This window comes from Eptesicus fuscus, chromosome 15 (assembly GCF_027574615.1).
Source record: "Eptesicus fuscus isolate TK198812 chromosome 15, DD_ASM_mEF_20220401, whole genome shotgun sequence".
NCBI lineage: Eukaryota > Metazoa > Chordata > Mammalia > Chiroptera > Vespertilionidae > Eptesicus > Eptesicus fuscus.
The window spans coordinates 46,295,973-46,308,288 of NC_072487.1; the positions used below are offsets into that span (position 1 = coordinate 46,295,973).

Consider the following 12,316-nt stretch of genomic DNA (forward strand, 5'->3'; position numbering starts at 1 on the left):
CCACTTACCCACTTTCCATTTTCATGGCATTCTTGAGGGTTATTTTAGGTGTTTCTGTCTCAGGCCAAAAGAGTTTAGCAACAGCCAGTGATGCGGGTGCTGACATAACTGAAGCCGTCAACAAGTGGGTGGACGAAACCTGTGATTTCAGGAGAAAAAAGGCTAACTTAGGTATAGCTCTTCTGTTGTGTTCAGGATAAATGACCCAAAAGTCTTCCAAGGGAGAAGATGGGCAGGAATTGATTCTATGTCAGAAACAATATTTCTTTGGAGGCTTGGAAGAGCTCACTTAGCCAAGTTGGCATCACCTTGAGAGTCAGAGGGAGAAGAAAGGAATTTGTGTGAATTAATCACATTCTTGGGGAGAAATACAAACGACTCAGATCATTTCATAAGAGAATTAATCTTGTGCTGTAGGAACTTTCAAAGAAGTTCCTCCACCTCTCTGTTGTCCTTTTGAATGTTCTAATAGTCCCTAAAGCCCATACTTCATTATGTCATCAATTTAGATAGGGACTACCTGGGGGGTACAGGCATGGATGTACCCCTCTCCATCTTTCTTCTGCTATCCTTTGAGTCTTTACATAATATTCATTTACCCAGAATCCCTTTAATCTGTAAACTATTTGTTTTCCTCACTGCTGGTCTACTTAAACTCTTTCCCCTTTCCTCCCCTTACCCTTATTGTTTCTGCATTCTCACTTATAGTTTCAGAATTCTAGAATCAGCATCTCTCTCCCTACTCCCATCTGGGGATCTGGTTAAACTGCTATTCCTGAGGTCTCCTTGCTCCTTTTCTTCTTCCTTCTTTTTATTGGCTGGCTTTCCAAGGCCAAGACGAAGTCCTGGAATGAAACACATCTGTCTTGTGAGAATTGCTAATCACTGGTTCACACAGCTGATGTGTTATTCCATTTCTCCAATACGGGGTTCCATCTACGTGCACCTCTGTGCACCAGCTCTCATAACATTCCCCAGCCCCATACCATAGGCTACCAACTCTCAACTGGGCTGTACATTGGAATCTGGGGAACTTTAAAAAAATATTTATTTCTGGGTCTCTTCCCAAGAAATTCTGGTTTAATTACTCTGGGTTATGGGTTTGGGCATGAGGGCTTCTGAAAGCTCCCTGGTGATTCTAATGTATGGTAAGGTTTGAGAACCACTGCTCTAGGCCAGGGGTCAGACAGCATTTTCTGTAAAGGGCGATGGAGTAAATAAGTTTGGCCTTGGGGACCACAACTATTCAATGCTATAGCATGAAAGCTGCTGTACAGAAATGAATGGGAGTAGCTGGTTTCTAATAAAACTTCAATTTTATTAGAAAAAAAGGGAGTGATTTAGATTTGGCTCATAAGCCCTAGTTTGCTGACCCTGGTCTAGATCGCCTCTACTAATGTCAGTAATACTTTAATTTTTAATAAAATTTAAATTTTCAGCAAAACTAACCTCATAATATGATTTCATTTTATTATGGGTGGATATAATCCACATTTAGGTGACAAGGATATGAAAGTGAAGCCCCCAAAAGGTCACTCCATTCAAATGCTAAAGGAATTGTGACCAACTATACAGCAAAAAGGATACTCCTTTGGTCTCCTTATCCAGCAGCAATGGGAGAGAAAAGAAAAAGAAATAATAATGGCAAAGAAAGGCGAGGTTGTATTTCCATAAGTCAATCCCAAAATATTCTTACCCCGAAAGAAATGTATGCGCCCAAGACACTTCCGGCAATGGTAGCGAACCCAGCGGTCATAATTGCATGGAGTTCAGACTTGGTGATGTATGGTAAGTATGGTCGGACCAGCAGTGGGGACTCTGACTGGAAAGAAAGTGTGACCAGATTAAACATTCCCTTTTAAATTTTGGGAGTTTATGACAACCTACTGAAATTTCCATTGTCTAAATGCAGAATTTCTAAGAGTGGACCTCAGACCAGCTCTATCAGCAGAACGTGGGAACTTTGTAGACATGCTGAATCAGAGACTCTGGGGGTGGGGCCAGCAGCCTGTTTTAATAAGCCTTCCAGGTGGCTCTGATGCATGCTGAGTTTGAGGACCCCCACCATAAGTGTCTGGCTCATTTGAACTCTAGGGCAGTGCAGTTACAGTAGAGAGTCATGTGTTGTTTGCAAAGTTTGCAAGGCCAATTCACCTAAGGCCCCCACATAACCTAGGATTGAATTCTGATGGCTGTGTACACTTTTCAAAGGTGGGAACATCATTGGCCAAATAACTCTACCCAGTGGCCTGGCCTTGTGAATTGTGATTCCCAAGCTTCTGTAACTTCCGGTCTTCCAGCTTCTTGCGACAGACCCTAAGTCACTTTGCTAATACCACAGGGAGATAGAAGCACAAATATAAAAAAAAAAAAAATACCAGCAATAACAAGGACAGGGGCTCACAGGCCCTTTTCTCATTGAGAATCAGAGACACCCCTCTTCCTCTTGGGCGGAAAGGAATTGGAGAGGATGTGGTTGTAAAGGCTTGAGTCCCATTAAGGAGAGCCGGTGCCTGCAGCGTGGGGCTCTCCATAAATAATAGCTGTACTTTTAGCATATTAAGTGCCAAATTGAGCACCACAGAAGCATGTGTGCAATTTTACAATTTTCCCCTCATTATTTCTAATTGTTCTAAAAGATTGAATGTGTTGAGCTCCAATTTATGGACTAAATTGAAACTCAGTACATGAGCCCTCTTACCCTGCAGGTAGGAGTAATCAACTCAAGATGGTGCCCTAATTAGTCCTGAGAGAGTTTATGACTATAATTATAATAATTTCAATTCCTACGGAAGGAATATGGGCCCCGCTCTAAAGACTCTGCTCCAGGCTAGCAAGCTGGGCTTACCAATAAGGCCCAGTCTGCCCAGAGCAGTTGCAAGCCTAGGATTTGGGCCATGTGCTTTCCTGGCTGACTTGATTTTCACTTCAAATCCAGTTTCCTTGGGCAGCCCTGACAGCAAGCATTCATACGGGGTTTCTGTGGTGTGTGATGCCATTCTGCCTGGAGCTACATATCTGAGTGATGAGATGATCAGTACCATTTATTACGTGTCCACCCCTCAGGAATGCTGCTGTTTTGAGGGATATCTGTCGGCACTTTTTTTTTTCTTCTTTCTTTTTTAAATGGACTTCAAGCAAAAGGACACTTTGCCTGATGGGTCAGAGAGATGAAAATGCTTTTGTTCATCAGCATGTTTCTTCAGGCTCAGCAAAGATAGCGTGTTGGCCAGTTCAGAAAAGGGAGAATGAGCTCGAGTATTCATACAGCTAGCTGCCTGGTTGTTGGTTGAAAGCCTTTCTTGGCCTCTTTCATTACCACGAGCACTATACTAGGGATGCCTGTGCACATTTGCAGCTTCGAGATACACAGTGAGTTCCCTTCGAGGGGATGAGCAGCTATCCTCGGAAGGGTGAGCCAGAGACCTGACCAGTTCAAAAATTCAGAAAAATGTACTGAGAAGCTATACACAAGAAGCCCAATGCTTTTGGTAAATGAGTCAATCTTTCTTCCTGTCCATGAACGTACAAGAACTGAAATACTATATTAGTGCACCCGGACTCTTGGAATGGATTTCAATCCCCCCTCCCCGTCTTACTCTCACTTTTTTTTTTCTCTTTCTCTGGAATCCTGGACATTGTCAATACTGACTGTTTTCTATTTTGACACCCTTCCCCTTACACTGAAAGAAATAACATAGTTGTTTTAAAATCCTACTTTCTGGGAAGAGTATCCATTTGAGCAGATGTTTTGTTTTATTTTTTAACATTACAACTTACCTGTCCGACAAATATATTGCCAGCAGCAACTACAGATTCAATAGGAGACGATCCCATAGTAACTAGCATGATCCATCCAACCTAAATGGGAAAAGTCAACGCAGAACTATTTGTATATGCACAAAACTTCAAAGTAGGGATAAGAATCTTTAAGCTGGAGGAAAATGCTGTGACCTTCAATTATGCTGTGATGGTGCTGCATGTGAGTATATCATATCTAGTCCAGAGCAGGCTGATCAAATCCTCCTGTTTGAGTCATAAGTCTGAGTCATTGTATATACTTTGAACATTATACAAAAGAATTTCTGTTGAAATAGTGTAAACAGTCATGCTGGCTTTACTGTATTCCAAGCACTATGTTAAACTCTTTGTCCGAGTAATGCATTTAATCCTCATAATAACCCTTTGAGGGAGGTCCCATAATTATACCCATTTTATTTATTTTTATTTTATTTTATTATTTTGTTAATCCTCACCCAAGGATATTTTTTCCTTTATTTTTTTTAGAGATAGCAGAATGGAGAGAGAGAGATGGTGGGGAGAGAGACAGAAGAAATCGATGTGAGAGAGACACACTGATTGGTTGCTTCCCCCACGTGCCCAGACCCCCGAGCTGGGAATCAAACCTGCAACCCAGGTACGTGCCCTTGACTTGGAATCAAACCTGTGCCACACCAGCTAGGGCGATGCCCATTTTATAGAAGGGGAAACCAAGGCACAGACAGTTTAGTTGTTTTGTCAAAGATCACCCAGCTACTAAGTAGTGGCATGTAGTTGAGGTTTGGCCTTTCCTAGTTAACTCAAATGAACATAGCTTAGGGTCCTGTTTTTGTACTGGTCCTTCCAACCAGAGCCTGTGGGGCCACCTCAGGATGAGGACTTCCAATTGCATTCTCTCTCCTTTCTGTTTAGACACAGTAATTCTGAATGTTTAAATTGACAAGCAGATAATTATAGGCCCTGGCTCTCTTGTTGAAATTCTGAATCTGCTGGTATTCATTCTGGTTCTCTCTCTCTCTCTCTCTCCCTCCTTCCCCTCCCTCTTTTCCTCCCTCTCTCCCTTCCTCCCTTGATCCATTTTTTTTTAAATTTACAGAAATAAAAGGAGGGCCATGACTGTGCCAAGGCCCTGTATGTACTGCTTCACTCTCATGTGAATTCAAGCTCTGTTACAAATTTCCTACTTTTTAAAATCAAACATATGAGTGTAGGACTGACAGTTGCTGAGGCAGCAGGAAGGAGATAAACTTTTCAGATTTAAAGCAAACATTGTGTGCTTATAAAACTCGCCCAGGAGCGAGAAGCAGCTTTCCCTGCCTCCTTCTTGCTTTGATTCTCTAGCAGCTCCTAGACCAGGAGCGCCCACTTTTGTGACCTCCTTACATAGACCTACTCTGTGTAAGGTGCCGGTGGGCAGCCAGGATGAAGGAACATCCCCGGCAGGTGTCTGACCTGTTGGCGTCAAGTCTTTGACTTAAAGAAGTAGTGGCTAATAGAAGTGCCTGAGATGATAGCCTTCCCTCCTTGGAAACACGTGGGATTTGGGGCGTTTCAATCAAATAATATGGGTGGTGGTGGTGCATCTTGGTACAAAGAGAAAAGTACTTGGAAAAACCTGGATAAAAGGCAGGTAAGACTTTGTCCCTGAAATAATCCAGCTCTACACCTGTCACCCAACCCCTTCCAGTCCAGGTACCTTTCTAATGATCCACTGCATCAGCCCGAGGTAGTAGAGCATGGACATCACAGTGCTGAAGAAAATCACGATGGGCAGGATCTGGGTGGGTGGAGATGAAAGTGATCACGGGTTAATGTTGGCCCTCCTGGTGTTAGTAGGTTTCCTTTCTGCCTCCCTCGGAGGCATCATAACAATACTAGGAACTCTTCTTGAACAAAACAACACTTTTATTGGGCAGCTTCCCCATTGACTGTCTCTTACTCTAATTTGTTCCGGGTAAGCTTGAGTATCTTTCATAGGAAAATTGACATTTTTTTCCCCTCTGCTACAATGAGCTCTTCTTACTTTAGTTTCTCGGAGAAGGAATGAAGTTTGAGAGGAATTTGTAATAACTAGATCAACAAACTGAAGGTGCTACTGGGAGATATACTTGTTCTGATATTTAGCAGACATGGGTGCCACCACTCACCAGTGGTGGAGGTTAAGTGTGCGCAACCTTAGATCCTTATTCATAGCGGCTACACAGATCAGCTACAGCGTGGTAAGTGCTTACATACTGTGCCTCCTATAGAGTAAGCACTCATTCATTTAGCTTTGAAGGTAATAATTATTTTACTTATAGATTTTTGAATCACTGAAATGATTAAACTTGGGAAACTAGTTAACGTCTGTGCTAACAAAACGTTGTCTTTTTTTCTGGATCCTATTTTCCTGATGCTCTTTGGGTGCCTTCAATGCAGCCTGTGTGTCTACAGGGAACAGCTTCTACCCTGCAGAGATCACACAGAGCTGTGGTCTGCGACCTCCGCACCCACCCCTACCCCACCCCTTCAAGCCCTCTGCTCCCCAGCTAAATGGCTAGAGATAAGCCTCCACCAGAGGCACAGAATGACTGAAGACAATTTGTACAAGATCTAATTTAGAAAAATCTATTAATAATATATATTAAAAGACATTCTGTGCCATTCTTGAGAGCTCACTCATGTCCTTTTATTGGCTTTAATGGGGAGGCAGAGCCTTTCTGAAAGCTTCAGGGAGTTGGAGGGGTTCATCTCTCCAGTGTTCCCACAGGGATTCTGCTTCGGTGGAAAGGACAGATGTTGCTGCCCCCGGAGAACAAGATCTGAAGACACTCAGACAGTCTGGACAGCAAATTTCACCTTCCTTGTGGCTTTGTTTTTTCCAGTTCTGAATTAAATTCATGATATGAGCACACTTCAGTCTCAATTTATAAACAATTGACCTTTCCAAGATGGCTTAGTTATCTCAGCACCAAAGCATCAAATCAACGGTTTAAAAAAAAATCAGCAGTTTAAAAAAGATTCACCGTTAACAGTTGGCCTAACTGATGCTGGGGTTCTTTGGAGGTAAATTTGGAGTCACTAAGTGAGCAAACAATTTAGAAGTGTAGGAACAATAACATACCACAAAAAAATAAAGTGGAATGAAAAGCCACATGCATCTTTCCGGCTCATCAACAAGGATTTATAGGGATTCTCCCAAGGAAGGTGAGCTTCCTGGGGCTTGTGGGAACCTTGGGAGGAAACCTATTAGGCCTGGCCATGGGGCCAGCTGGCCTTTCTCTTGTAGAATAACATCCCTCTTTTGGTTGGGAGAAGGCCCTGCCTCTAGGCCTGCATAGGCAAAGGCTGTGCTTATGGAAAGATGGGAGAGATTTAGCATGGGGATGGTTCTGGAAGACGAAGTTGATGTGGGTAACCAGCTGTTCTGGTTTGCTTGGGACTGAAGGGTTTCCCAAGCACAGAGCTGTCACCGATCCTAGACCCGGAACCATTAGTGGCCTATTCACTGCCAGGTACCTAATGTCCTTTTCCCTGAAATCTCAGATACTTTTACCCCATATGATTTTCATAAGTATCTCAGGCATTCTACAAGCCCACTCCCCAAAGGATTCTTTTAATATTTCTGACTTCCTCTAGATGTTCTCCTTAATGCTGTGGTTACAAAGTAAAATGTTTGCAGGCCACTGACTTCAGAAATCATTGTAAATGAAAAAGGGCAACAATATGCTGTACACCTACAACTTACACCTGGCTTATGGTGGGTTAGGTTCTATCTGAACAGCTACACAGACTGAGAAGTTATTGAAAAGGAAGTGGCCACATAGAAAAGGAGCTTGGCTTTACCTTGAATGCAAAGAAGTGGTCTGTGTATTTCTCACCAAAGACAAATGAAGCACCGGCATTCGTGTACTCCAAGAACGTCTGAGTTGAAGAAAGGAAAAGAGAAGGCCATTACAACCACTGACATGGCCGTTACAATTCACAGGACCTACCAGGCTCTGCAGAGGCGGGGGCCCAGCATGCTTGTTGGATTTGGTGGATAGACTTGGAAAGTTAATTTCTCAGCTTCCCCCCTTCCCCAGTGGATGGCATGGAAGTGTATTTTGTTGTTGTTAATCCTCACCTGAGGATATTTTTCCATTGATTTTTTAGGGAGGTTGGAAGAGAGAGGGAAAGACAGAGAGAGAGAAACACATCGATTGGTTGCCTCTTGCACAAGCCCCAATCAGGGCCTGGGCTGGGGAGGAGCCCGCAACCCGGGCATGTGCCCTTGACCAGAATTGAACCCAGGACCCTTTAGTCCGCAGGCCAATGCTCTATTCACTGAGCCAAACCGGCTAGGGCTGGAAGTGTATTTTTGAACTCTACATGCATACAGATTTCCTGTCATTTCTGACATTCAACCTGGCTCCAGAATGCTCAAGAATGAGTCAGGTGTGGTATATTGTTCCAGCAAGTCACAGATGGCACTAGTTACCACTAGATGCAAAGAAAGCCTGTTTCTTCTCTATCTGTGGAACCATTTAAAAAATGTGAAACCCTTTGGGCAGAATAAAGGGGGCAATCAGGATAGGGTGTGATGTAGTGGATGATATGGTAAGGGACACCCATACTATTAATAAACTAGACAGTTGTTAATATTCTACATAAGCCAAATTATTTGTCTAACTCATGCTACAGAATTAAAATTTGGGTCAACTAATGCAGACAAATAAACCTATTTCTGACATGTCTTGAAAATTGTATCCAAATGTTAAAAGCATTCTAAAAGCAAGGTGTTCATTTGAACCCAACTTACCTGAACTTGTTTGCCCAACCAATCAAAGGCTCTAAATCCAGGCTCAGTCCTTAGTATTAAGAGCCCAAGAAGAAACTGTAACCCAATTCCCCAAAAGACAGGCCTCCAGTAAACCTATGCAGAAAGATGAAGAGATAGAACTCATTAGAAAGTGAAAACTGAACTCAGCATCAATGCCCAAAGGATCACTAGTTCCTTGGAAGCTTCTCTCACGCAGCCTATGACCGGCTTTCTGTGGGAGGCCAAAGTGGTCCTGAGCAGAGAATCCCATGATAGAATCAGACCTAAACATCTCAGGGTTGCATTCTCTCTTCCTAATCCTGAGTTTGAAGCCTTCAGCCCTGGGAGAGTATATAACTATTATGTCATGCTAAATTAACTTAGACAGAAGAGTAGGCTTAGAAGGGTCATTAAAGGAGGAAGGACCTGGCCTTCCTACCATGCTGTTCATATTAGATATGTGCCATTATTTCCCCTGCCTGGAAAATGAAAAGGCAGAACATGACTTCTCTGTGTGCCCAAGGTTTGTTGATCTGACAATTTGTAAGTGAATTAAGTGAAATTCCACCCTGTTGAGGGGCTCTCATTTCACTGTAAAAGGCACCAATTAACTCTAATGCAGACCCAGAGAGTGCAGCGGTAATGGACAATCATCTGCTTTCATTTTTGGTGCAGAGATGAGTGGCTTGCAAAGAACCATGGGATTGGAGGCATAGAACACAGTGGAGACTTTCACCAGAACATGGCAAAGAAGTGGGATCATATTAGGTGACTTTTTTATTCCTTTGGTCAATCTTTCAGCCAGTAAAATCTTCCAGAGTTGGCCCATATGAGTCATATGCGAAAGCTTCAATGTCTCAGAATTCTTGCCCATTTAATGCATTACAGGCAAGGATGAGAATTGAATTCCATAAGAACAAAACAGTTCAAGGACAAAGTTATGGGGTAAAACAGCCTAAATTGCAAATGGAAATTTGATAAAATGCGGAATTCAATGGTAGACTATTAGATTAATTGCTGGTCTGGGGAAATCTGGATGAAAATGGGTAAGTTTTCTTTAGATGTGTGTTTCACAGGGGGTGGTGGGGTACATGAGTAGCGATTGGACTTGACAGGAGAGAACATCTCATTGGTTGTGTAACTGAAAAAATCTCTGAAAGTGAAAAATGAGAGAGCAACTGTACAATGAAAGTTCGGGGAGAAGGGTGCCCTAGCCCTGTGGTCGGCAAACTGCGGCTCGTGAGCCACATGCGGCTCTTTGGCCCCTTGAGTGTGGCTCTTCCATAAAATACCACGGCCTGGGCGAGTCTATTTTGAAGAAGTGGCGTTAGAAGAAGTTTAAGTTTAAAAAATTGGGCTCTCAAAAGAAATTTCAATCGTTGTACTGTTGATATTTGGCTCTGTTGACTAATGAGTTTGCCGACCACTGCCCTAGCCACTTAAAATATAATAGTGAGGTGAGATAAATATTAAATAACAGTTCAATTCACTCACATTCATTAATCTGAACAATTTACACATGAGGGGAAAAAAGAGTAAAAAACAAAAAAGATCGATTTTGTACTTACTTGGGTTGGGTATTTGGAAAATAGAAATAGCAGGATAATGTACATGATGAGCCCCCCGAAGGACACCAGCTGCTGCTGGCCCAGTTTGGCAGTGTCAAAGATCAGCCAGAAAATAACCGCCAGGATCAGCGAGCTCCAAATCACCCTAAGAGAACCAGCAAAGAGGCATTGGCATCATTTTCTGTGCTAACTAACTTGAAAATCTCAGTCAGGCTAAAACTACCAAACAAAAACAAGAGTAACACACCCTGGCACCAGGAAGTAGTGCTTCTAGACATTGCAACAGATCCTTTTTGGTTGTGGCTATAAAGGCAAATAGCCAAAATATTAAGCAACATGTCTCCCTCACTCCACAAGTCTTGGGCTCTTTGCTGGTTCAAGGATCTATAAAGGGGTCAGAGAGGAGAAAGAATGTTTGGAGAGGGAAGTCTGGTGATTTCTTTGAGAATCTCCTGGGAGTCCTCACCTCTGTTTTGGGAGATGGGTGAGGCGATACCTTTTAAGGGAGAACTTGAAATGTGTTCTCTGCAGTGGAGGGAACTTAACCGAGCCTCAGAGAGCTAGAGTTAGACTGGGTTATGACTCCCTGGGGAATCTGGCAGGTATGACAAGTCTGATTCATGACTTGGGTGGCAGAGCCAGAAAGGGTGCCGTGTTGGTATTGCACAATCCTGGTTTATTAGGCCAAGGATATGTGAAGTTTCCTAGTAGATCCTATGTGGGCCATGCCGTGGAAAACTGGTCCTGGATCCTATCCTGTAGGGTCACTTGGAGGGAGAGGAGGTCCCACAGACAGAGACTGAGGGAAGAGCCCTGAGTGGTCACCTGCAGGACACAGGGTCCTATAGGGAAAAGTTGGCTTTAGGAATTTACAGGAGTTTCGTCCCAAGGAGGCCAGAGCAGGCAGCCACCTTCCCAAGTAGAATCATCCCATATATTGGACACCATTTTTTTTTTCTTTCATTTAGTAGCACTTGAAATTACGGTAGTTTATAGGGATATTTGAACACATCTCAAATGAGTCATTGTCTTATCTAAGCTTTGATTTCCTACTTGTAAAATGAAGGCATTTTAACAGATACCCCCCTAGATTGTTTCTAGCTGCAATATCCCATAAATGAGGAGGCAATTTCAGAACAAACTGTTGAAACAGTGTTGGAAAAACTAACACCCCTCAACTGTAATAAGAGAAGCAATTGCATTTACCACTTCAGCCAGAACCAATGGCTGTCCAGAAGTCTTCTGCCAGGAGATAGGAACTCATCAATTTGATGTTCATATTTGGCCATAAAGTGATCCCAGATCACAAAGAAGATAGCAGCCACGGTGATCACAAAAAGAGGAAGGGCTCTGTGAAAATTCAGCACACAGGCTGCAATCACCATGGCCAGGTAGCCTGTCCAGGAAGCAAAGGCAGACAGTGAACATCACCAACACTGGCTGGAGACCAGCCTCCGGCGCTGATCTGGCTCAGCCAAGGGCAGGTTCAGGGAACAAACCACTGAACACAGGAGTGCTCCTCATATTCTTGATATGGCTATTGTCTCCTCTGATGATAAGTCCCTAACAATCTCACTGTGAATGCCACGAGATCAGGGTCCTAGGTCTTTTTTCCTTATGTAACCTTCTGAGTTCTTGAATCTTGTTGCTTGGTCATTGGGTCTCCCACTTAGTACTAACCACCTTTTTTTCTGGTATCCAGCCAGACTCAGCAAGTGAACTTCTATCAGAGAAAACCCAGGTGTTGAAGCAACCACTGGCAAAAAGACATTGATTCACCTGGTTTGCAGCTCAGATTTGGCCTAAGCTTGAGTAGGAAAATGGCTAAGTGCCACAGAATCTCTAAAGGAAAGTGGTGGAGGTGGTAATCAAGGTAGCTGTTTTTTTTTTTTTTAATTTTTGAAAAGGAGATTCTAGAATAAGAACAAGAAGGTTTCCCATTAATGATCAGCAAACACAGTTTTGTTTGCAAGGTAAATTTAGCCTGCCACTTGTTTTTGTAGGTAGCAAGTACAGTTGTATTTGTATATTTGTATTTGTATTCTATAAATAAAGTCACCTGGGAACACAGCCATGCGTGTCTCTTTGCTTTTGTACCCTGAAGGCAGAGATGTGTGGCTTTGATGTATGGCCTGTAAAATACTACCTGGCCCACCCAGTTCAGAGGAAACTTACACCCCTGCTCTTC

The 12,316-nt window shown here is 43.0% G+C and overlaps 1 protein-coding gene across 1 annotated transcript in view; it reads right to left on the minus strand.

Moving 5' to 3' along the window:
- Positions 1–12,316, minus strand: part of SLC28A3 (solute carrier family 28 member 3) — a 57,790-nt gene that overhangs the window by 12,953 nt on the left and 32,521 nt on the right. The window contains exons 5-12 of the mRNA XM_028146238.2: positions 11,335–11,524; positions 10,129–10,273; positions 8,561–8,674; positions 7,606–7,683; positions 5,477–5,557; positions 3,781–3,861; positions 1,697–1,822; positions 9–139 (exon numbers count right to left, since the gene is read on the minus strand). Of these exons, the coding sequence (XP_028002039.2) occupies positions 9–139; positions 1,697–1,822; positions 3,781–3,861; positions 5,477–5,557; positions 7,606–7,683; positions 8,561–8,674; positions 10,129–10,273; positions 11,335–11,524 (946 nt within the window). The remainder of the gene's footprint in view (positions 1–8; positions 140–1,696; positions 1,823–3,780; positions 3,862–5,476; positions 5,558–7,605; positions 7,684–8,560; positions 8,675–10,128; positions 10,274–11,334; positions 11,525–12,316) is intronic.